At 51.3% G+C, this 24,822-nt stretch overlaps 9 protein-coding genes across 9 annotated transcripts; 6 read left to right on the plus strand and 3 right to left on the minus strand.

The window, feature by feature from the left end:
* Positions 1 to 3,413: 3,413 nt before the first annotated feature.
* PFICI_06033 (Casein kinase I) lies at positions 3,414 to 4,983 on the plus strand (the record flags this gene model as incomplete). The annotated part of the gene is made up of 4 exons (XM_007834614.1): positions 3,414 to 3,542; positions 3,666 to 3,735; positions 3,788 to 3,936; positions 3,997 to 4,983. 4 exons carry the CDS (start codon positions 3,414 to 3,416, stop codon positions 4,981 to 4,983), a joined length of 1,335 nt encoding a protein of 444 aa, XP_007832805.1.
* Positions 4,984 to 6,776: 1,793 nt separating this feature from the next.
* Positions 6,777 to 7,610, minus strand: PFICI_06034 (uncharacterized protein; the record flags this gene model as incomplete). The annotated part of the gene is made up of 3 exons (XM_007834615.1): positions 6,777 to 6,926; positions 7,014 to 7,319; positions 7,407 to 7,610. 3 exons carry the CDS (start codon positions 7,608 to 7,610, stop codon positions 6,777 to 6,779), a joined length of 660 nt encoding a protein of 219 aa, XP_007832806.1.
* Positions 7,611 to 8,324: 714 nt separating this feature from the next.
* PFICI_06035 (uncharacterized protein) lies at positions 8,325 to 10,223 on the plus strand (the record flags this gene model as incomplete). Its single annotated transcript, XM_007834616.1, has 1 exon — positions 8,325 to 10,223. One exon carries the CDS (start codon positions 8,325 to 8,327, stop codon positions 10,221 to 10,223), a length of 1,899 nt encoding a protein of 632 aa, XP_007832807.1.
* Positions 10,224 to 10,490: 267 nt separating this feature from the next.
* Positions 10,491 to 12,062, minus strand: PFICI_06036 (uncharacterized protein; the record flags this gene model as incomplete). The annotated part of the gene is made up of 2 exons (XM_007834617.1): positions 10,491 to 10,757; positions 11,235 to 12,062. 2 exons carry the CDS (start codon positions 12,060 to 12,062, stop codon positions 10,491 to 10,493), a joined length of 1,095 nt encoding a protein of 364 aa, XP_007832808.1.
* A 994-nt stretch (positions 12,063 to 13,056) lies between these two features.
* PFICI_06037 (uncharacterized protein) lies at positions 13,057 to 13,623 on the plus strand (the record flags this gene model as incomplete). Its single annotated transcript, XM_007834618.1, has 1 exon — positions 13,057 to 13,623. The coding sequence occupies one exon, from the start codon at positions 13,057 to 13,059 to the stop codon at positions 13,621 to 13,623; it is 567 nt and encodes a 188-aa protein (XP_007832809.1).
* Positions 13,624 to 14,377: 754 nt separating this feature from the next.
* PFICI_06038 (uncharacterized protein) lies at positions 14,378 to 14,836 on the plus strand (the record flags this gene model as incomplete). Its single annotated transcript, XM_007834619.1, has 1 exon — positions 14,378 to 14,836. One exon carries the CDS (start codon positions 14,378 to 14,380, stop codon positions 14,834 to 14,836), a length of 459 nt encoding a protein of 152 aa, XP_007832810.1.
* A 715-nt stretch (positions 14,837 to 15,551) lies between these two features.
* Positions 15,552 to 16,694, minus strand: PFICI_06039 (uncharacterized protein; the record flags this gene model as incomplete). Its single annotated transcript, XM_007834620.1, has 1 exon — positions 15,552 to 16,694. One exon carries the CDS (start codon positions 16,692 to 16,694, stop codon positions 15,552 to 15,554), a length of 1,143 nt encoding a protein of 380 aa, XP_007832811.1.
* Positions 16,695 to 19,867: 3,173 nt separating this feature from the next.
* On the plus strand, positions 19,868 to 20,893 carry PFICI_06040 (uncharacterized protein; the record flags this gene model as incomplete). Its single annotated transcript, XM_007834621.1, has 1 exon — positions 19,868 to 20,893. One exon carries the CDS (start codon positions 19,868 to 19,870, stop codon positions 20,891 to 20,893), a length of 1,026 nt encoding a protein of 341 aa, XP_007832812.1.
* Positions 20,894 to 23,014: 2,121 nt separating this feature from the next.
* PFICI_06041 (uncharacterized protein) lies at positions 23,015 to 24,499 on the plus strand (the record flags this gene model as incomplete). Its single annotated transcript, XM_007834622.1, has 4 exons — positions 23,015 to 23,036; positions 23,109 to 23,135; positions 23,231 to 24,402; positions 24,455 to 24,499. The coding sequence occupies 4 exons, from the start codon at positions 23,015 to 23,017 to the stop codon at positions 24,497 to 24,499; spliced, it is 1,266 nt and encodes a 421-aa protein (XP_007832813.1).
* Positions 24,500 to 24,822: the final 323 nt, after the last annotated feature.

The raw sequence follows: 24,822 nt of genomic DNA on the forward strand, positions 1-24,822 counted from the left end.
TCCTACCAGACGAATCGCCATTTTTCAAATGATCCGCCACGAAGTACGAAGCAGAGCGGGGTTTGGTTTGTTTCAACCTTGCACGGCGGATGGCAGTGTGGGCATTTCGGTGACGGACAGATGCCTTTTTTTTCTTTCTCACTCGCATTACTTCTCACTGCGAATTTCGAACGATTCGGGAGGCAAATGGGCGCAATGGGTTGCCGTTCGTCTGTCAAAGTACATAGTAATAACATGAATGGCAAGCCGCAACTCTCCTGGAGAAACATTTGAATGGTACCAGGCGTGGAAAATAAGCGGGAACAACCTAAGGTACAAGGTCGGCCGGCCGTTGGTGCTAGTGGCCGCGTATCTTGCCCACCATGTACCGCACGCTGGATGGAGTCTGCATTACCTTATCGCAGAGTCTGGAGTCTGAATTACGGAGCTGTCACGCAGTAAGTTCAAAAGTTGGCAAGACAATAGTAAGCCATTGGTTGGAAATATTGCTCAATAATAGTGGTCCATGAGAAAATTTCAGCGGAGAATTTTGCCTCGTTCGAGGCGAGGCACCACGCACGATTGCATTCATCGACCGACATGTTGCCCGTCAGCCGTCCAGATTCTCCGCGATCTCGGCGGGCGACGGGGAAGGAGAATTGGAGATGTAACATGCAGGGGGGAACCGGCTACGATTGGTTGGACTGTCAACGGCCAGCCATCTGCGAAAGAGCCGAGCAGTAGTACGCAAGTGTACGTGTTATGCCAACGTGCAGAGCCCTGAATCGTTGGCTCTCGCTGATCCGCAGCAGCTTTGCAGCTCCAGCAACGCAATACAGTTGTTCTCGTGCGCTGGAGGCGTCTGATAGGATTGAGGCGACTCGACCGCCACATCTTACTGCTTGCTGACTGACTGACTGCCAGGGCGATGTAGTATGGGTAGGCAGATAGATAGGTAACCTAGGTGGATGAGGTTGGCATGTCGCTAGAAGGTAATGTACCTACATTCTCTTGACCCAACAAGGAGAAGCTAGCCTAGCAGCAGTGACATGGAAGGGAGGAGATGCAGGCCGAGCTTCGTACCTGTAGCTCGTAGATGACTGGTGTGTCTCAATTGTGTTTCCCATGCTAGATGGAAGACCCTGTTTCCGGGTATGTATCAAGGTAGGTCCTTGAGAGATGTAGAATTTCTGATAGAACAGTCAATTCTATGATCAGCCCCCTGGAAAAATAGCAGAACACAGCCAAAGACATATCTGGCCTATCATGCTGTCTTACTACTGCAACGATAGTGCTTTGTTGAGATCTGATGAGAATCGCTAGTACCACGGAGCACTGTAGGTACGGATTAACGCAGCGATATCCGTCGAGAACGAACCAGGCATGCGCCGCAAAATGGAGACTGACAAGTTTAGACACAAAGGACCGATCCCAGGGGCTACAAACTTGCATGACCGAGGCTTTTCTGGTGCGACCCAAAGGCCTGGAGCTGGACGGCCCTTTCAGGCAGGCAATTGATCGCTTTTGTGATATGATGGTCCATGGTATTTGATTTGCCTCAACATCCCAAGGGGTAATATCGTGTACCTGGGTTGGTAGGGTGTCCTGTCTAGGCACGTGCATGCCTGAATGTAACTGTAACCTACTTTGGTCCAAATGAGTTCGATCTGTGTGTTTTGATGTTTTCCCTCCCTCCCTCGGCTTCTTTCAATAATTGTTATGAATAATGAAAGGATCCAAAAGTAGGTCAGATAGATCTTCAACAAGCGGGCTCTAATCTTCCTTCACATGCGCGTCCCTAAAATCCCATACTTACCTAGCCATGCTAGATCGATGCACCATATATCACGGGGAAGAAAATAGTGAACAAAAAGCATCTTCACCGACTCGTGTTCGCAGTGGTAGATCAGATAGTGTTGAGGGCAAACTGGGAAAAGGGTCCAGTCCGATGAGGTTAGACGCCGTGCTATACACACTATTCTCTGCCTGAGGGCAGATAGATGCATGCAGATGAGCGCCACCAGCCAGCTGCATACGTGCTACTACTGCAGTGCACAACGTACCAACCACTTCATGTCTGTATGTAAGGTACTTGCCGACGGCCGACGATGGTTCAGGTGATGGTCTGGGGGGGTTGTGCATCGCCGCAGAAGCTCATCCACTGTTCTGGTGGCACTTTGCGCGGCAGACGGGGCGGCAGAAGAGCATCAGCAATCCGCAGCGGCGTTGTTCAAGGTAAGGTATTGTTATGATTACTGTTGTACTACGCTGGCAGATGATGTAGGTACAGTTGTCAGTCGGCAAGGCATGTTATGACGAACCGGTGCTGATTTACCATATTGCATGTACCCAGTAGGCAGGCAGTGTAGCTCTTCCGGTTTTTGTTTTTATTATTTTTCCGGTGCTTCATTGCTCTCTTGTTTGAGGGAGTGACCTCATGACGGTCGTCATTTTGTTTTGCCATTGCCAACTCCTTTCTTTCCGGCCCCAAATTTGGATCGGTTCACCAGCCTGTTAATTTGCAAAATGCTCCCCGTAATGAGAGAAAAAAAAAAAGGGCTCGAGTTCTGGAATTTGGTCGGGCCCCAGAGCGGGACGGGTTCAGCGACGCCTATTCGCTGGGCGGCCCAACGCCTCAATCTGCAAGTTTCCTCAAATCGCCTAGCGCCACCTGGGTTCTGTCCTGTCTGTGTGTGGCAGCCCCAAATCGCTTGGATCTCCAGTGGAGAGCCTCTTGACTGGTTCCAGTGCACGGGGCAGTGTCAGCACCTACGGGCAATTTTTTGGGGCCTTGCTGAGCTGCTAAAACAAGCGCCAACCTGGTCTTGGCTAGGCGAGACAGGAGGTACCTGGGCCCCAGTAGACCCCCCCAACACGGCCAAGCCGCAGTCTCGCAAGTACCCGCGAATGGCCAGGAAGCGCTAGCCTCCCATTTGCTAGACCCAGAACAGGCTTGTGACCGACATTGACCTGGCTCTGGCTCTCTGCTCTGTTCTGCTCTCTGCCTTCTCTGCTGCTGGTCTGGGCCGAATTCAATTTCTCCCTTCTGATCCCTCCCGTCAACCTCAGAGAGAGTCGAGTCAACAACAACATCGTCGACCCTCAGTCCCACGCGACGAACGACGACGACTGCAGCGTTGAGTCTGCCTGCGCTCGCGAACTGGCCGACGCCTGATTCTTCCTCGACGGACCTGAATTTTCTTTTCTCCAACCTCTTCCACCATCCACCGCTCATTCGTACCATGAGCCCCCGGTGCAACTGAGTGCTCGAGTATCTTGCATACTCCTGACCCCCAGCTTAGGCCCTCCAAAAAACCGACGCCTTTGCCAATTCCGATCAGCTCATACCTCCGATTTCCAATCGCCTCCACCACCACATTCAACCCGTTTTGTTTTCCAAGGTCTCGCCGTAGTTTACCGACTCATCTTTCGCAATGGCGTCGTCATCCTCAAACGTCGTCGGTGTCCATTACCGAGTCGGCAAGAAGATTGGAGAGGGTTCATTTGGTGTAATTTTCGAGGGTACCAATCTCTTGAACAACCAGCAGGTTGCCATCAAATTTGTAAGTCGCGCTGCGTTTTTTTGCCTTTCCCTGTCATCAGCAGGTGTACATGTCTAGTGCATGTTGCTTCATTCAACATGTGTACCAGGAACAATCGACTGACCTTCCGATCCCGGCTTCCAGGAACCCCGAAAGAGCGACGCACCTCAGCTGCGAGATGAATACCGCACCTACAAGATTCTCGTAGGATGCCGTGAGTATTTGTCAAAATCATTGTTACGCATAATGTACTGACTCCCTTTCAGCCGGCATTCCTAATGTCTACTACTTCGGCCAAGAAGGTCTTCACAACATCCTGGTGATAGATCTGCTAGGACCTTCGTTGGAAGACCTCTTTGATCACTGCGGTCGCAGGTTCACAATCAAGACAGTTGTCATGGTTGCCAAACAAATGGTAAGTCTATCGTCGCTGCCATGATAACAGTAACGCGGTTATTGACAATATCACAAATAGCTTTCGAGAGTGCAGACCATTCACGAGAAGAACCTGATTTACAGAGATATCAAGCCCGACAACTTCTTGATTGGCCGCCCTGGAACCAAAGCCTCTAATGTTATTCACGTTGTCGATTTCGGTATGGCCAAGCAATACCGGGATCCCAAGTCTAAGCAGCACATTCCCTACCGTGAGCGGAAATCTCTGTCGGGAACTGCTCGATACATGAGCATCAACACACATCTTGGCCGTGAACAATCACGCCGTGATGATCTCGAGGCTCTCGGACACGTCTTCATGTACTTTCTTCGCGGAGGCCTGCCGTGGCAAGGTCTGAAGGCTGCTACCAACAAGCAAAAGTACGAAAAGATTGGCGAGAAGAAGCAGACCACCCCGATCAAGGACCTTTGCGAGGGTTTCCCTGAGGAGTTCAACAAGTACTTGACTTATGTGCGAAACCTTGGATTCGAAGATACTCCCGACTACGATTACCTGAGAGAGCTCTTCACCCAGTCCCTGAAGAACACTGGAGAGGTGGAGGATGGAGAGTATGACTGGATGAAGATCAGCAAGGACTCCAGCAAGGGCTGGGATTCGATGCACAAGTCGGGAGCCTATCACAACCCAAATGCCCGACCTGGTCCTTCTCAGATGGAACTCCACGGCACGACTCGCAACGGTGCCAGCACTCCTCATCTCACCCGCGACCGTTTAAACGCCGCGCAGCCCCCACCTCCCTCGCCAGCGAAAGCGATGGACAAACGCCGGCCAAACGCCCCAGGCGCTCTGCAAGCGCCGCGAGGCAGCGCGGTGGGGGGTCTTCGTGACATGGCTACGCCAACGGGCTCGACTCAAGCTCAATTCCAGAACAGCAACCAGAACCTTCCGCCAAGAATGGCCACGCAAACATCCAACGCGGGTGCCCAAACTGCGGGTGGCAGTCGACCTACCGAGCCTCAGCCTACTGGCTTCCAAAAGTTCATGAAGGTGCTTTGCTGCGGTTAGTGGTCAGGGTTATACCGAGCACTGAAGCACTGGCTAGCTTCGTTGAGCCTGCCGCTGGCTGACGACAAGGCTGCATGCACTTTATCATTATCCGAAACGCGTTTCCATATAGACTCATAGAAGGCATTGAACGGGATCCGCCTGGCTCCATGCTTTCTCTTACGACTTTACTTTAATACTCTTGGACCGCGTCTGGACCCGACACTGTGCCTGATGAAGCTGTCCTGCCCAGCTATGACGATTTTGATACACATCAGCGACTTTTCTTCGACATTTCATACTCTCCACGAAACATCCGATTGAGCTTCTCGCCAGGCTGCTGGATCAATGGATGTATATCCTGGAGTCAATGGCAGGCCCAGCTTGCCACGAGGACCGCCGGCCGTACGCTGGCGTGCCTCGCTTTTTCATTTGTGACGTGTCCCTCGTGCACATTCATACCGGCATCTGGCATGGACATGGGCATCAGTGGCGTCACGGAACCGGAAACAACCAAAAATAAGTCTCATTCACGACACTCGCTACACGAACCATAGAAAATTGAGAGAAAGTCTGTTAATAGTCAGCGAAAGCGATGAGAGCAACGGCGCAAAGGGGGGAAACAGCATCTGGATTTTCTTGCACTAGTTTACATGTTCATAATTTCCAAGGCGGTGGAAGTGTTCTTCGCGAAAAGACCCAAGGGGGAGGAATAGAGTTCGGGTCTGGGGAGGCTATGCGAAGAACTGTGTCGTAGCAGAGGAGCACCTTTGACGTAGGTGCCTCATCTACAGAGAAGAGTGCTGCTCTAGATTCTGTTGTGTTGATAGAATTGGCGGCCACAATGGATATAGGAGCATTCTTGATAATTATTTCCGTTACTACTTTGGACATAGCTTTTGACTTTTTTAAGATGTGCGGCGCGCGACATTTGACCAGAGCCTTGCTTGGCTTCTCTTCTGAGACAGCAAAATTAGACAGATATGCCAGTCTCAGATTTCTTGAACACCTTAAAAACTTCACACCACGTCATCTTCACAGACATGGGTTATACTTGTTCCTGAGCCTGACGGACACTGGGTTCTGAGCCATTACCACCACCAGGTGGCTGGCCTGAGAACGAGAAACAGCAAGGACCCCAATCTTTAGGTATGTTTGTACGAGACCCAGTCTGATTACAGGAAACAACACAAGATACAGAGATCAATAAGGCGGTAGGGTACGGCCAACGGCACGGTAAAGCTTCTCGTCGAAGTACCCTGAAGACATTATGGAACTAGCATGGGAGATTGCTTCTTGGTCGGCTAGTCACGAGACTCTCATGTCAATGGCTTGTCACGTTGGTAGTGTTGAAAAGTCACAGATAGTCTTCCTTCAATAGAATTCAACGCCGTCTACTATGCTCCGATCTCCAGATGTGACAGCCAAAGGGAGGCGAGTTTTCCCACTTGGCTTGCATTGCTCGAAGGGGCATCTATTCCAATGGATGTACTCCTGTCAGACACGTAATGTAGAGGAACAGTCATGAGGGCAGATAAAGCAAAGCCAAAGCAGGATCGTTTTTCTTGCTACCCGAAGTAACTCCTTTTGACCTTGCCCAGGCCCAGCAACATGTAGTATATCATAGACGCCGTCCGAACTTCGTATCAATACAGAGAGCCTATCCCCTTCAAGTCGTCCGTAATGGACAATTTTTGTTCTCTTGGCCGCTCCTTGGCCGCCTTGCTCTCCTCTGCAGATTCTCAAATCGGTAGCTATGATTGCTACCGCACAACCCAAGAATGAGGGAACACGTATGGTCAAGCTCCGGTGCTTTACGTAAGCTTCTGCTTGATGAAGAAGGATCTGAGATGAGAGAGTTGCCATGCACAAGTAGCGCCCAGAACAACAACCTGGATCAACATCCATCGCACAACACGAGCATTGGTAGTTTCTGACTGGTCTCTAAATTCGGCCTCGCGTTCCTGCAATTGAATCACATGTGTTAGTTTACTGTGGACTTGAAGATTGCATAGGAATCGAAACAACGGGTGTGTATATGTGGGACCTACCCTCTGGAAGACCTGTTCCCTTCGGATATCCTGCAGTCTTGCGTTCAGATCGCGCACGCGCTGCGAAATGTCCTCCATCTTGCCCTTATCGGTACTCTCAATCTCGCTCGTCTCACCGATCGCGAGGTCGAGAGACAACTTGATGCCACCATTGGGGTGCAGGGCGCTGAGCCAGCCCTGGCGCCCGGAGCTCGAGGAGGGCGTAAAGCAGATGCGGTGCTCACCGGCGTCGGCGGCGCTGAATGTGAAACGACCTGCAGAGGAACCACGTTGCGAGACCACGCGGTGGTCATTATCAAAGACCTCCTGTTGATTTTTAAATGCACAATTAGCTTATCAGTAGCCTTGCTGTCGTGTGCTGTCCCCAAAAGGGGGCCACAAGGGCAAACTTACATCTACAGAAATGTAGATACTGATGCCATCGTGTTTCGACCACGTCTGCGTGTTCTCGTCAAACTCCTGGGCATCGTAGTGTCCCACAACCAAAGTGTCCTTGGGCAGGTCCTCGAAGAAGCACTTGGGCGTTGTGCCATCAATGAAGAAGTACAACGCCTGGGCGACAGTGCCCAGGGACAGAAGAGGGAGGATCGCCCTCATGTTGGGAGACGAGTTTGGCAAAGGAAGGAGGTTCGTCTATGGGATGACGGGTAATTGCAGCGAGCGACGAGGCAGTCGGAGGCACGAGCTTGGAGATTGGAGACTGTCGACGGGAGCTCGTGTCGTGTGCTGAGGTGGTGATGTGCTGCTTTGGCTGGTCGCTGGAGATGGAGCTTGAGGATCGGCCGTTGCTTCACAGGCCAAATGTCCAGATGTGCCTTGCACTGGAAAAACGGACAGGGGTTGAGCTGGCGGATTGGCTCGAGCGTGGAGACGGGAGCACAAGAATAGTGGAGTTAGGCGGAGAGCTGCCATTGGATCTTGTGGCCTTTGGGGGAGGAAAGAAGCCGCTAAAACAGCACTGGACCTTCTAAGAAGAGGGCAGCAAAGCAACCACCAAGATCGGAACTTTTTTCGAGGCATCAATCGCTAACCAATCCATCTATCCACGAATCATCAATTCGAACGCGTCAAACCACCGGGAGACGCATCAAAATCCATTTCGCCGCCGACAGCTATTGCTCCGTTGCTACTTTCCTCCAACCTGAACCTGGGAATAAACCTCATCACTGCGCGCCAAGCTCTGACTTTTCGCGACTGGGTCCAGAACTTTAGCACAGGCATTGACGCGGGCCTGTGCCCAAACTGCCTGCAGGAGTGGAAGTTCCAGCTCACTTCCTTTGGCCGCAGCAGCGACGACAGAAGACCGCAAAAATGGCATCCCACGATGTGCGTGATGTTTTGAATCTGCCGGCCGACGGTGCCGGGCCACGACCTACCAAGAAGCAGAGGACGACAGCGCCGCGACCGAATCTGAAAGGTCTCGCGCGAGAAGTGCAGAACCTCGGAGGAGACAATCCCATAGCCATAGTTCCGCAAATATCATCGTTCAAGAAAAGGCGGTTTGGCAGTAGGAAACCGGCAGTGAAATGGGAAATGCGCTCCTTCAAGAATTCGGCACGCGACGACCCTACCCTGATACTTAGGCATTGGAGGCGCAAAGACGAGACTTCAAGGCCGCAGCCCGAACAGGCAAACGGCCAAAATGGCGAGGATAAGATGGAGCTGGACCAGAAGGACGAGGAATTTGAGGACTCGTCTTTTGCCAAATTCAACGTCAAAGTTCACATTCCGGAATACAGCGATGACCAATACAACTCGAGCCTAGTCAGCGAAACATGGACGAAGGAGGAGACGGACTACTTGTTGGAGACCGTCCGAGACTTTGACTTGAGATGGGAATTGATATGGGATCGATACGAATATGAGCCAAAGGTTGCAGAACCCACGAATGGAGATGAGCCCAGCAGTACGAGCACCGCTATGGTCCAGGCCCGAAAACCACGTACCATGGAGGAGCTCAAAGCGCGTTATTACGAAGTTGCAGCCAAGATGATGGCTGTCACTAAGCCAGTCCAGTACATGAATGCCGACGAGTTCGCCCTTCACAAGATTATGACCAACTTCGATTCTACAGCCGAGACCCGTCGTAAAAAGTTTGCAGAAAATCAACTGAGCCGCTCTAAGGAAGAGGCTCGTGAGGAGGAGTCGCTCTTGATCGAAGTGAAGCGGATCATGGCCCGGCAGGAGAAGTTCAACTCTGAGCGCAGAGAACTGTACAATCGGCTGGACTACCCGCAGACGGAAACTACACAGGATCTCTCTGCCTTCAAGACCAGCAATGGCTTGCAAACTCTACTCCAAAACCTGATGAGTGTTGACAAGTCAAAGAAGCGCAAGTCACTCATGGGCACTGACGGCCAAACCACTCCCGCCTCAGCAGGACCTTCTGCACACCCTGGTTCTACACCTGTAGCTGACCCCCGGCGTGAGAGTGTCGCAGCATCGACAACTAGTGGCCATCGCGATTCGGTCAGCGCAGCAGAAGGCCGCCCAGAGAAACCCACCAAGAAGGGTGCCGCTGCGCAACCGCAAGAACGCCGCAAGCTCACTGAACAGGAGGAACAAATCTATGGTGTCACAACCACGGCTGATCGCCTGTCTAGTGGACCGACTTTCCGCTATGAACGGATCAATAAAATCCTCACGACGAAATCAAATGCCCAGCATCAGCGTATAACAAACACACTCGCTGAGCTTGATGTTCCGGCTCGGCTCAACATGCCAACCAAGGATGTCGTTGAGCAGATGGAAAGACTACTGGCTAATGTCCAGACGCTTTTGGATCTTAGGAAGGTCAGCGATAAACTAGATGGTGAGCTCAAGCTCGAGCAGGCCAAGAAGGCAGAACGCGACAAATTGAATGGTGTGACGGCCGAACCCAAGGCAGCTGAAGAATCGTCAAATGCGCCCGCCAGTAACGCTAAGGAGGACCCCAAGGCTGACGCAGCTGCAAAGACTGGGGATGCAGCAGCCGGTACCACGTCATCTACTGATGAAGCAGCCAAACCCGACCAGCCTGCTCTGAATGGGGACGCCCAAGGCCAAGTCGACTCTACCACCAACAAAGAGAATGAGGACAAATCAGCAGAAATTAAGCAAGAGGCAACAGAGGACAAGACGAATCGTCCGTCTAGTAGTGGTGGGCACAAGAGAAGCGCAAGTGAAATCAGTGCAGCCAGTGATCAGAGCGCCAAGAGGCAGAAAAAGTAGGGAAGAAGTCACCATAGCCGCATATCACAGTGGTTATTCGTCCAAGCAGCGTTGTTATTATTATTTGTATGATTTTCAAGTCACGGACTGCCCGGCCGTGCGAGATTTGGAATCTTCTCCAAAAGGGTGCCATGGAACGAGCCACGTCTTATCCCCGTTCATGTAGAGTAATTGATGGTGAACATCACAAGAGGGCCAGTGCTAGTAAATCAATCGATACGCTATACCACTCTAATTTACTCTGGAGTTAATTCTACCTACTCTTTCTCATGATGCTTCCACCCTAGGATTCTCTCTGCCTGCTCCGTCGTCCAGAACGCGCGGTCGTTGCTCATATCCTGCTCGGAATTTGGCATCCGAATAGTATTTGGTTGCTAGATCCCTAGATTGCGCCGTGTCCATGGCCAGGATATCAATGATGTCGCAGCCCACGAACTTGTCGGCCTCAATCACGACCAGCAGACATGCCTGCGCCGTAGCCACAGGACTAACCCAACTCCAGGGCTGCTTGACACCGGCCTCCTTCCAATTCTCCTTGTGTTACTGGCGCACATGCTCACGGCCTGCAACCTCGTGAATAGGCAGACAGGCCGATTATCTGGAGTATTGATTTGCCCTATGACTAATCCCCTATGTCGTGACCTTGCATCAGATTTGTTTCAAGGTTCAGGGTGGCCATTATCTGATTGATTCGAACCATTGACAAGAACGACTCATATAGTGTCTTTACAATGCCGCCGTTCCATCATGGCCATGACATTGCGTTAGGAGATCTCCTTCCACATAATGCTGGAAAACAGTCTGATTCATCAAACACTAATGTCGCTCAGTTCATATGTGCAGACGCCAATTCCCTTCCTCATAGCACCCATCTCTCCCTCCTGAAAATCTCCTCACTATTCTCGTTTCTTGGGCCCTTCGTCAAATTATCAAGTAGGAGCTGCGCATGATGCAATTAGCATCGGTACATAATGAGATTACATGGACGTTTGACAGGACTTGAAAACTCACTGCTGCATGATATTTGATGTGAAAGTCACCATCGCGAAACTTTCGATGCTTATCATCGGCGGACTGATCGCCTTCCAGCAAGAACTCAGTCAAACCGTCTATCCAACTCTTTAGCAACTCTTGCCGGTTCTCTTCAGAGCATTCTTCTAGGTAGGTCTTCGCAGAACCTCTCAATCCCACACAGCCGGCAATGAAATCTGCCTTGGACCATGGGCTCATGTAACCATGTCCCATCCCAGCCGGGTTCAACAATCCCGAGAAATGCATTGGCAGGTGTGCTTGGTGGCCCCTACCGGCCTTTGCGACCCCGAGCGCATGCGCTCGACCCTCAACCGCCCACTTGATGACCGTCTCACTGCGCTCGTCCCGCAATTTGACTATCTTCTGAATCACCTTTTCAAGCTGTCCCGTGACCTCGGCGCGTATAAACGTCACGTTGGAGTACTCGGGCCCGTCAAAGTCCCAGTCGCGCTCGACAACGGCCTCGCCGACATCCTCGGGGCTCACGAAGGGGTTTATCGAGCGGATCTGCTGTTCGAAGTACATGGCCAGTCCGCGCTGTGCTGCCCGCGCGCCTGTGCCGTAATGGTTCTTGAAGTCGGGCGGCAGCAGGTCGGCCATTTGGTCGTAGATACGCAGGGCATTGTCCATGGCCTCCGGGCTCTTGTAGCTAAAGGTTAGGACATCTTCTTGTGCGAAGTATATAGCATTTCCTGTATCTGTAGCTGTCGTGATATAGTCTGCGAGAAGCTGGGCTGCGGTTTTGAAGCCCTCGGGCCCTTGACTGTGGAACTGTTGGTATATTGAGAGTGCCTCGTTGGTGTTCATTGTCACTGCAGATGAATGGACTTTGAAAGTTGCGGGCGAATGAATGAAAGAATGAATCAATGGATTGCTTTTTATGACCTGACCTGAAATGTTTCTGAACTGTCGCTTCTGGGAACGTGAAACCAATAGGTGGAATGATATCATGATTAACTAAAGTTGGTTCGTTGGTCTCATCCTGCAGGAACGTCGTTGGTACATAGTAGAACCAACACAGTAGGTGGGGCTGACCCTGACATGATGATGATCGTCAGGTCGTGCAGATTGACAAGATCCAATTGCGCGATGCACGAGGATGCCCTGCCGCCTGTTCTATAATAATCCTCTTGACATGATGTGTTATTTTTGACATTCATATCCACTTGAGTTGAGGCTCTAACATGATGTGATCATAAATGGTCGTAAGAGAGCCAGGTACAGCCCCCAACGCATTTTTCCATGGATCTAGTAATCATCATGCGCCAAGAAAGGATTCTCATCCAAGTCCCTGATGCAAGCCAAGTAAATAACAATGATTCAATGTATTTGAGAATATCTTCCTTGCCATACTCTCTCTGTGCGAGCATCAATATTTAGAATGTTGGGGAACCTTATTTGAAGCTTATTGTCACTGCGACGCTAACTCCATCGTCGAGGCGAGACGTCGACGATCGCAACAACAATACCAACAACCATAACACGAATAGCATCATATCAAAATCCCACGCCGATCGAGGCTGCCATGTCCCACGAGAATGACTTCACATGATATGATGTACAATAATGTTTATTGAAGCATAGGAGGAAAATGGGTTTCGATGCTTTCAATGTCGTGCGCGAAGATGGGTATAAAGACGAGATGTCTGTCATAACTAGATGATATTTCCTGAACAGAACAGAATAGAACAGAACATCTTAAGAATCATTTACAGTGCAGAACACAGCATCAGCATCATCATCATCATCATCACCTCATTTCAACCATTTGCACCCCCAAAACTTGTCTATCCAGTCCAAAATGAAGGCCAACACCATTTACAGTTTGGCTTTGGCTTTTGCCATCACGCCAGCGCTCTCCGCAGTCATCGGCAACAACGTCACCCCACGCGACAATCTCCCCAAGCGGCTTATCAACGACCACCATGAGTTCCCCGACAAGGTCAAGTGTCCCAAGACGGACGCCGGCGATGAGTTTGAGTTTAAGCAAGACCAGATGGAGAAGACGGCCGATGAGTGGAAGGACATCATCAACGATAAGCAGAGAATCGGCGGCGAGAAGCAGGGAGGGTATCCCGCCCGGTACGCACTTGGCAGCCCGAACGGCAATGCGAACGCCCAGGCCTTCTGGGCCAACACCCAGAAGATGCAGTTCTCGGACGACTGCCTGAAAGGCTGGATGTGGGAGGTGCCTCTGCTGGATAGCGGCAACGTCTGGAGCACCGACGGCAACAATGGCGACGCTGGGCCGTATCGTCTCTACTTCCTGGCCAAAGACGGCGAGCTCACTTACTGTGGATCTGCTATCCACGCCAGTAACGACCCTACCAAAGGCAGCGAGTTCGAGCGTTGCGAAGCAGACGACTAAGGTATGGCGCGCCTTGAAGCATCAAGTGACATTTATGGCAATACGAATCTCCAAGCATTGGTTCAGTCTGGAGTTTTGGGGCAATTCATTCGTTGGTTATTTGAGTGCAATCGTGTACTATAAACTTGATTTCAACATTATACGCGTACAACTTGTTTCCAGTTCGAGGTTTATGGTACCATAAATCAATTACTTTGTGACGATGAAAATTGCGAAACAGGCACGACGTGCTGGACTTCCAGGATTCACCAGCAGCGCTAATAAATGAAGAGTGAGTTTCCATTTGATGTTTTCCTGCCATGTCTGCGTGGGTAATGGGTGTCATTGCCGGAGGATTTGAACATTGGTGATTGTTATGTGGGATAAATGTACCTGCCAGTATTCAAGTCTAGCCATGTAGCTTTCAGAGGTGTTGGCGCTTGATTTGTGTCTTGATATTCATTATCCTAGATATCGAAGGATTTGTTATACACTGACCGAATAGGCAGTAGCAGTCTCCACCCAATACCTATATGTAGTTACTAGGTAGGCATGACACCCAAGCTGATTGGCTTCCGTCGCACCTTGCTCATATTGCACGTAAACAACCATGCAAATATTCATACTTGTGAAGATTTCTTTGGAATTTGACTTTTGAAATTCGCAATATCGTAAATTGGGCGTCTTCTTATTATTTGGTCCTTTACCCCCGTAAACCTTGACCAACTAAACCATTTCATCGATTTGCACAAGGCAATATTCGCCTCCAGTCACCATGTTTGCGTTCCAGATTCTGTCAGACCTCCATCTCGAAAGACCCGAGGACTTCGAGCATCTCACAATCACTCCCAAGGCCCCAAATCTGGCTCTTCTGGGAAATATCGGCCGCCTGGTCCAAATGGCACGTTACTACTTCAATTTTCTGACGACTCAGTTGCTCCAGTTCAAGACGGTTTTTCTGGTGCTTGGGAACTACGAGGTGCACGGCTCGAAGTGGTCCACAGTCAAGGATGCGATCGATACTTACAGATTGCTGGTAGAGCGTAAAAGAGAGTGTGGTCAGGAACTCGGTCAATTTGTTCTTCTAGACCGAAAAGCAGTTCATATGAACGCCGGCGAGGACAGATTGACTGTTCTTGGATGCACGTTGTTCTCCAAGACTCCACATGACGGCGACTGTTTCTTGGATTTCGACATGACCACGGACTGGGACGTAACGAAACACAATGAATAACATCTGGCGGATATACGTTGGCTTCGCTGGAAATTGGCGCAACTGGAACACTCGGGTAGAAAGATTGTTATCCTGACTCACAAGAGTCCGTCAGGGGACACTCGCTGCACATTCCCCCCTGGATTGGAGAGCGAAATCTGCTGGACGACCCGTCGTTCGAAAGCAGTTTCATCAAACTGTGGGCTTTTGGCCACACCTACCGAAATGATGATTATCGAGATTGGATAGGGAGACGGATATATTCTAACCAGAGAGGCCTAGACTTCTCTCGACTGGCCGAGTTCAACTCAGAGGCAATTGTAGAGGTTTGAATCTCTCAGAAAAATAATACCTGGCGTCAAAGAAGACACCCACTGGCAGGATCTGGGGAGAATGCCAAACGCTTTGATCATGGGAATAGATGATGGAAGTGGCATCACAGGGGCCCCATTTCAAACGCAAAGATGATTCCGTAAGCATCTTACTTGACAGGGGTGACCAAGTCGCAGGTTTACAAGTTATTGATCATGGAAGCAATTTTATTATTTTTTACTATTTGTTTTTCCCTCGTTCATGATGTGGTGATGGATCCTTTTGCCCACTACCAGCAAGAACAACGCCATTGTAGGTATCATGTTGAAATAACCATCAAGCACAACGCCACGAAACGAAACGAAGCCAGCGAAATTCGAGCACCTCGAGAATTAACTCTCATAAATGTGTGCGCAACGCTGCACTACCACTCGACACCAATGCTCTTGTAGGCCGCCTTGATGTACTCCTTGACAAGCGGCGTTACGGGAGCCTCGAGGCGCATCTTGTTCATCACGTAGCAGATGGTGATCTTGCGGTCAAGGTCCATGACGCAGAGCGATCCACCCCAGCCTCCCCAGAAGCAGACGCGGCCCGGCGGCAGGAACTCATCGAGCGATGTCTCGCCGTCGCCGCGCAGTCCCAGTCCAATACCCCAGCGGATGTTGAGGCCGTTGAAGCCATCGGCGCCGCGGGTCTGCTCCTGGAAGATGGTGTCGACGGTACTCTTGGATAGGAGCTTGCCGCCGTTTCCGGCCAGCGTCACGTTGGAGAACAAGCGGGCGCAGCCCTGGGCGTTTCCGTGACCGTTGGCGGCACCAATCTCGGCACGTCTCCAGGCCGGGGAGTTGGCAAAGAGGGCGTCGGGGTAGGGGTTGAGGATCTTGACGGGCATCGCGTCCGGGGGCATGGGGCCAACGTTGAGGGCCGGCGGCGGGGTCAACTCGGCGGTTCGGCCCCAGTCCTCCTCCTTGCAGCCAATCTGGATGTCTGCACCAAAGGGCTCGGCCAGCTCCTTGGCTACAAACTCTGTGAGGCTCGAGCCAGTGACACGGCGGACAACCTCGCCGATCAAGTGGCCGTATACCCAGCAGTGGTATGCCGACATCGTACCAGGCTCCCAGAAGGGTGCTTGCTTTGCCAGTTCCTCCGTCCTCTGCTTGAGGTCGACGAGTCCCTCCATGGTCAGAGGCGTTTCCCAGCCGGCGACTCCAGAGCTGTGTGAAAGAATGTGTCGAATCTCAATGTTCTCCTTGCCATTGGCGGCAAACTCGGGCCAGTACTTGGCGACCTTGTCGTTGACCGAGACTCGGCCCTGGTCCACGAGCTTCAGCATGGCAAGAGCCGAGACGATCTTGGTGCAGGAGAACATGTTGACAATGGTGTTCTCCTTCCATGGCTGAGTACGGGCGGCGTCTGCGTAACCTCCATATATGCTGACAACGTCCTGGCCGTCGAGGTTGACGGACAAAGAGGCGCCATTCTCTTCGGCAGACTTGATGTGCTTCTCAAAGGCATCACGGACGCCCTGGAACTTGGGGTCGATGTATCCGCCGACCTGAGCCATGTTGGATGTTGCTTGATACGATAGTGAGATGCTGATTAACAGGCGAGTTCAAGATGGATCCGGAAGTTGGTCGGGCACGATAATGAAGAAGAGGTGCAAAAACGGGCAGTGGGCAAGAACCATATATTATTATAGGCAGGCCACTGGCAGTAGATGTACACCTTTACGAGAAGAAGAAGAAGAAGGACAACGGACGATCAGCCCGGTGGCCCTGTTGCTCAATGCTGAAAATGCTCATCTGCCGCAGCCATGAATACCTCAGGACCCGAACCCCAGATGGCAACACCCAGGGGTTTCGACCAATAGAGCCCATCACTCTAGACGCACCCACTTATCAACGGGATGAGCAATAATAGCAGCACATAGCACATGCTCAGCAGTACAGTACATCCACCTCCCCCGCCGAGTTTCAACGCGGGTCAGGGTCGTCTATTTTTTTTTTCGTTCATGCTTGAGGCGCCGGTCTGGGTGCGTCCACTGCAAGAGGGGGGTCCCCTACGGCAAAGGCTAATAATAAGAGACGGGCCCTTGGGGGAGGGACGGACGGACGGGTGAGGAAACGAGCGACAAAAAGAGCCTCAAACGGTCCACGATCGTGGGGTGAAGCGATGCGATGCGCTACGAATTGGGTAGAAGTCTGTAATAGAAGGACATTGCTGTTGGCGGCCACATCATGATACTGCATCGAGGTTAGGTCGGATTAAGTAAATCTTGGAGAGAAAACTGGCCGACTTGCATCGGCCGGAGCCAGGTTTCCCTGCAGCGGGAAGTGTAAATGTCAGGATGTGTAACAGTGGACGCTAGCTCATAACCTGTCATGGTAAGTCTTTGAGCCGCTAACTAGCCATGGATGAAGCCGAGGCCGAGGATCTGGGTCCGGGTCTGTCTGGGTCGGGCCTGGGTGGTTTTTTCTTTCTCTCTCTCTCTCCCCTCCCTTTGGTGGATGGGATGGGAAGGGTCAGGTAATAAAAAGGTAGGTAGGGTAAGCAGAGCGAGGGCGGGGGAAAGAAGAGGTAGGGACGGGAATGGGAACAAGGAGATATCACAGATTGGACATTGCCGACTAAGCAACGACGGGATGACGGAGTGATACAAAACTGCGCCGCTTTTCTCATCATGGTCTGGAATTTCCTCAATCTCCCTGTCAAGTCTTGGGTGTTTCCACACTTTTGAGATAGCCAAGAGGCATTTCACCACAAAACTTCTTTCGATATCAGCAGCGGAGGTATCAAGCCCGCCGAGACGCCCAGATGCAGCCAGGATACATAATGTCTTTCTCTTTGACCGCCCGCTGATAGCTTCAGTGTATCGACAAAGTAGCAGCAGAAAAAAAGCTTTTTGGGTCTCTTTTCACAATAGCAGCTTGTTCACACGGAAGCATTTCCGCGACCATTTTCAATTCGTTGAAAACCAATTACTTACCATTTACACTGATTCTCTGCATGATGCACTACCAAGGTGCACGTTTTTAGTACGTGTTGCTGGACTCAGAGCTGAAGGAAAAGAAAACACACATGGCAGAAGAAAAAGGGTCCGCCAAGATGTCCCGTCCCACACCAACTGAAAAAAAAATAAAAAAAAATAAAATTCACAAACAGATAGGACATTGAACGCGGAAGGCCGGAAAACGGGTCTTGTTCAGTGGTTCGTCAGCTCAATTTCGCATGCAGATTTTCTATGTTACAGAAACTGCTGGGCCATTGTGAGTGGTCGCCGCCGCGTCGCCGCCGTTGCGAGGAACCGTGGAACGCGAACACCAAACCCTTGACTGAATTCCCCATTCGGGTATCTCAGTCCGGGCTCCCGGCCACGGCATGCCCTGGCAACGGTGGGCCAGAGTATTCCGCAAATGATGGGTTGAACTCGTCTCCCCCTGATCAGTGAGTGCACTTTTGTGCAAAAAACCTCTCGGACAGCTTCCTTTCCCTTGAGTTATTCAATGCCCTGGTTGCCTGGGCCCTGGGGCCCTGGACGCGAAAATCATCCCAAGCGGGCACTCGGCACCATGGCTGTGGGCCGATGTTGCACATACGTGTCGGCTATCGTGGGCTATCGTGGGCATTGGCCTCGTAGCTGCTCGTGCTGAGCCTGTCAAAAAATTCCCAAATGCTTGGTAACGATCGGCCATTGGGTAGCAAGCTGGCACAAGCCTACGAACCCGTGGAGCGGATCAAGATCAAGGCGATGGACAAGTGGACGATCGTGAAAATAGATTTTGATTCCTTCGAAATTTGAACACGCCTTTGAAATTATATACCACTACTACTCGGCCAATTGCTTCTAGAGACATGACTCGATTCCCTCATACCATCATAGTATTAGCTAGAGAGCCAACCAAACACGTGAAGGAGCGCCAAGGCAACGAAGGAACTAAAGCAACGTAGTAGTCAACCGTACTTTGGGTAGTCAATCATTCCCGTCTCAATCTTTCTCAGTCCGTCATTCCCCTTTCTAGACAGCCAAACAGAAAGAAAGGCTGCGCATAGGTGGATCATTGCATCCTTCCAAGTAAGTAACCTAGACTGCAGCAGCCAAAGCGGCAGCATGTCTGACAGCATGCGACGCGTCTTGCTACATCCATACATGAACGGTATTCATCTTGCAGCATTATTTTTGTTCTACCAGTGCACTATCTAGGAAAATGGGTCCGGGGAATGGGAAACCGACCAAGCCGACCACTCCGTTCCTTGTGTTTTCTTGGTGTATTGCAGCGCTAATAGATGACTACCGTCATTTGAGTTTGTACTAGTCGTCTCATCTCAGATAGCCGGTGGTTGAATAGATTATTCCTTACAGAATGATTCCATCCACTTTCAGCGTTTTTCCATGGTCCGCGGCGATGATCTCACTCTAAACGGGTGTCCCTAACGTTCCCTAACGTTTCCTCGCGCAGAGCCCGGAAAAGTCGAGACCAGACAGACCTGCCTCGGGGACCATGTCCAAGGATGTCCAGTACGCGAGGCAGCGCTACCCCTGCCATCCCATATATGCAACAGGCGCCTTAAACCCCTCAGACGCTTCGACTTGTGTGTAATTCTGAGGCTTGTGGGAATAAACAATCTTACCTTCCCACCCCTTCCCTTCACACTCTTTTTCTTTTTTTGGCCGGTCGGTCCTTCATACATGCTCCGTCCCAGTTGCAACGCAGTAGCAGCAACAGCAGCAGCAACAAAATGTCGACGGCAAGGTCCATTGCATCGTCCTCGGGCTCCTCGAGCATGAGGACGGCTGAGCGGAAGCTCAATGCTCCTCCGAAATTCGTCACCGAGGCACAACAGACCTTGTTGTACTTTCGGGCCGTGGATGCCGATGATCCCGAGTCCATCCTCGGCGACATCTACGCCAAACAGCTCATCAACAAGATCCCGCTCGACATTGTCGACACCATGGGTAATGACCTTCGCTATGTCAAGTTCTGGTGTCTGCGTGCCAAAAAGATTGACTGGTGGGTTACAAACTTTATCACCGAGAACCCCGTGTGTACCGTGGTGAACCTGAGCTGTGGTTTGGACACGAGAAACCAGCGACTCCAGCCTCCGGCAAGCGTCCGGTGGTTCGACGTAGATCATCCCGAGGTCATGGAGTTTAGGCGGCGGGTCATTTCATACCCCAGTGGCGACTACCGAACGACAGCCGTGGATATCTCCGACGACGACACGTCGTGGATCTATGCATTTCCCAAGGACCGCCCGACGCTCGTCGTGGCCGAGAGCAACATGTTTTACCTCAAGCCCGAGATTGCCAAGGGCATCTTTTACACCATTGCGGACCACTTCACGCAGGGACAGATTGCCTTTGACGTGCTCGGGTCCATGTGCGCCACTCTCATCAACATGAAAATGGCCAAGGCGCAGAAGAACACGGGTATGAAGATACTCTGGCCCGTCGACGATCCGCGTTCCGTCGTCAAGATTCACCCCAAATTGAGGGTTGTTGACGAGATGAGATACTCTGACGACATGCCACCATGGTTTGGCGAGTTCAAGACGAAACTGCTCAAGCTGCTCCCGGCCTATCGCAACCTCGGCAGAGTCATCCTGCTGAGTGTCTCGGACGAGAATCCTGATATGCAGGAGAGACCATCGACAGCGTATCTCGGCGACTCGTCATCGTCGTACACTACCTCGAGTGGCCGAGGCTTTTCTTCCATGAGTCTTAGCAGATCATCGACCTTTACAAACATGACTGAGCCTCACTAGTGAAGTGGACTGCTGTCCATTTACTCACATTGAGGAATGTGTTATTCCGTTATATACGGACGGCTGGATTCGGCACAGCCTGTGGTCCTTGAAAGACGCAATTGCCAGACTCGACCTTACAAGGTTGACTCATAACGAACAACGACGAAAATCGCGAAGAGGAAAAACCTCAAAACTGTCTCTCCTTTTTGAAGCGTCAACGCAATCCATTATGTCTGGAGACAGTCTTGCTGCCACCACCTTTTTTTAAAAAAAAAAAGAAACAGAAACTGACAGGAGGCTCATATACCCTTTTGTGCGCCTGAAGCCACGCATGGCTAATATCGGGGGCATTTTGGAATTGGCTGGATTTTATATATACCTATATGATACCCAGGGAACATGGATTTTTTATGACTAGGGCTGGAAATGGAGGACTTATATTTACGAGGAGTTATTGGACAATGCTCACATTATCTTTTGGGGGCGCTAAGATGCAAAGGGCATCACAGCGGGGGATTTTTGACTATATCAAAAAGGACGGTCATATAATGGCACTTTTTTTTACTTTGTTTCTCCAGACGGCGTTTTCAGCTCTGACATCATGCATATTTAGTTGCCTTGTGATATGGGTGTCCGCTTGAATATATAGCCTGTTGAACTGTTATCAGCCTGCTTGTACCAGTACGCTCCTTGATAAATATTCGATAAAAATGCCGGTATCTGCACCAAGAGCAAAGCAAAGCGCCACACTCACATGATTTCTGGCATCTTCATATGCTTGCTTTCAGACCACTGGGACGCCATGGACTTTCCTGGTCACTGGCAACAATGTTTTATCACGGCATCTAGTCCTAGGGCTGCTTGACTGCCGTACAATTGAGCATATGTTTCTACTAGCAATGCAGGTGTTTCAATCAGAAGCCTATATTATGGTAGACTATTTGATACGGATCAGTTCATGGGCCGTCACATCACAAGATCAATTCATCCATGACCAAAAACCAATACCTAGGTATCTACTAATGTAATGTGGTATCCCGCCTTACGCTATATTTTTTTGGAGTTGATCCATACCTCTTTGACGACTGAAATAAAATATGGTGCAAAGTAAACTTGGAATGATTCTACTAGACTTATTGCCAGATTTTAAAGAGGACAAGCAGCAGATACATGTCTGAAGCCATATCAAGATGTCAACAGAGTGGAACTCGAGAGTGCAACTGATCGGCAACTTGGGTACTGGGCTGGACCTCAGAGGGACCCCCAATTCTTATCCCACAGCCCCTCCTTGAAGCGGGCAGCCAAGGCGCGCTGCCTCCACCTCACTCATCGATACGCTGGAGCCTTCCCCTCACACCAATGACCATCGGCCAAAACCCTTTGCCCAGCGGACATTCTAAGCGCCCAGGTCGGTCGAGGGCGCTTCGACGTCTTGTCCTTTTTGGATTCCGTCCACTTACGACGGCGTTACTGCAACCGCTCTGCTGACTCTTTTGAGCAAGGCCTTTGTCCTCTTGTTCGAGTAGCCAGCCATTGGACAGGAACCGGGCCATGGCACCACCTCCAGCGCTCCCTGGCCGATCGGCGTCTCTTCAAAAGGGAACCCTGTGAAGCGGGACGCGCGCCCACTATGCCCGTCGTACCTGGCACCTGCCTGGGGTCTGGTTGCCTGCCTTGTGGCAAGCGGCAAAGGCCTACCTAGCTACCTGATACCCTGCGAGTTCGAGATGTGAGGTAAGCTCTCTACATGGAGTAAAAGGTGAGCAGGTCGTGTATCTCTTTCATAATGACAACTTTCCATTCTGGACACCATCTTCATCTTGATTGCCCTCGTCGTGTTTTGGTGTCTGCATTTATCCATCTTGTGTAAGGAGGAACCTTCGTGATCCGCAGCTTTACTGTCAGACAGATAGACAGCCAAGCGACGTGAGTGTGGGGCACAGCTCGAGTGCTACCGCAAGTATTATTACCTACATTTAGGTATGTATGTGCCTATGCTCACAAAGAGGATAATGTCTCCTACAGAGCTACCTGTGTGCTGACTATATAACCAGATCGTACATTAGTATACCTGTAGCCGTCTCTTGATTGTCAGGTTTGATCCAAGATATTGTCGTCTGTACACAACATCCTGCGGCCATGTCTAACCAATACTATCCCCGTAAGTCGTCGCCATTTCTGCCCCTCATCCCACTTACACGAAAGATCGTAAAGTCGACTGACAGCCTCGCAGCTCCGCCAGGCGCTTCGGCCTCGACAGGTAAATTAACCTTTGCTCATGCCTTTGCATTCGACGAATATGGACACTCTTTTCGTCTCTACAGAGAACTAAGTTTCTAACACGACGTTTTGCAGCCAGCCAAAAGTCCTACCCGCCTCCTCCAACTTCACCACCCGCGAACCAGTCCAAATTCTACCCACCGCCGCCTGGCACTCCCGGCTTTGCTCCTCCCCAGGGACAGTCTTATCCCACGCCGCCGCAACAGCCTTCGTACCAATCGCCTTCGCCGCATCAGCAGCAGCAGCAGAGAAACTATCCTCCCCCACCAGGCCAACAGAGTCCTCCCCCGAACCAGACCGGCACGCCCGTAAACTACCCTCAACCTCCCTCCGCGGCCCAACATGCCAACTTGCCATACCGAGATGCCGGCGCCGCTACACCACCGAGCAGACCTCCTGGCTATGATCAGGCTTCGCCTGGAGCCCCCGAGGGCTACCCACAAGAGAAGGGCGGCCACTCGGGCCAGGGCAGTGTAGACCTGTCCCGGCACCCGTCGATGCTGAGCCAGCTGCAGGCGCAACAACAACAACACCCTTCTCCGGGCGAGTCGCTAGGCGCCGTCGCAGGACCCTCCGCCGGTGGCCATATGCAGGGCGCCTACAGCGCGACCGTGGACGACGTCGGCACCTTCAATGGCGGATCCTACCGCATCAGCCACCGGGACTGCAACACCATCATTACGATCCAGCTGGCCATGGGCTGCCCGCTGGACGCGAAGCCGGGCGTCCTGATTGCCATGTCGCCGACCATCACGCTCAAGGGCGAGTACAAGTTTAGCATGAAGAAGCTGGTCGCGGGTGGCGAGGTCGGCCATTCGACTTTCATCGGCCCCGGCGAGCTGCTGCTGGCGCCCTCCATGCTCGGCGACATCACCACCATCCGCCTCACCGGCTCCGAGTCCTGGTCCGTCAGCAAGGACGCCTACGTCTGCTCCACCCAGGGCGTCACCCGCGACTACAAGCGCCAGGGCCTCGGCAAGGCCATGTTCTCGGGCGAGGGCCTCTGGGTTCACAAGATTGCCGGCGTCGGTCTCATGTGGATTACCAGCTTCGGTGCCATTATCCGCAAGGATCTTGCCGATGGCGAAAAGTACATTGTCGACAATGGCCATTTGGTTGCCTGGAACGTCAAGTACATTATGGAGCGCGTAGCCAGTGGCGGTATCATGGCTGGCTTTGCGTCCGGCGAGGGTCTGGTGTGCAAGTTTACAGGACCTGGCACCGTATTCCTACAGACGCGGAATCCTGTAAGTGGAACTTCTCCCATATGAGACGAACCTTTATTGACAATGTAAACAGAGAGCCTTCAGTGCTTATATGACGGGCAATGCTGCGCCACCATAAACACGTTGATGAATCAAATGTTTATATTGCCGCTCGATCAATATTTGGTGCAACCAGAGATCAAAACTTAAAAAAAGAAAAGATAAAGTACCTTCAGAATTTGGTGAAAGCAACCTCAAAAACACGGGTTGATAAGTGCATTGACTTGGGTCTGGACTTGCAGCTATTGCAATGAGATTCTGGGAAAGCAAGCGCGCTGGTTGCATGTATATTTTTACCCAGCTGAATTATTGGAATGAATGTAACGATTTTCGGATAACTATATTATGACCCATTAAGCAAGTCGCTTTCAATAATTGATTCAAGAAATCCGTGTCTGAAAA

The sequence above is a fragment of the Pestalotiopsis fici genome (assembly GCF_000516985.1).
Source record: "Pestalotiopsis fici W106-1 unplaced genomic scaffold PFICI_Scf_4, whole genome shotgun sequence".
Classification (NCBI taxonomy): Eukaryota; Fungi; Ascomycota; class Sordariomycetes; order Amphisphaeriales; family Sporocadaceae; genus Pestalotiopsis; species Pestalotiopsis fici.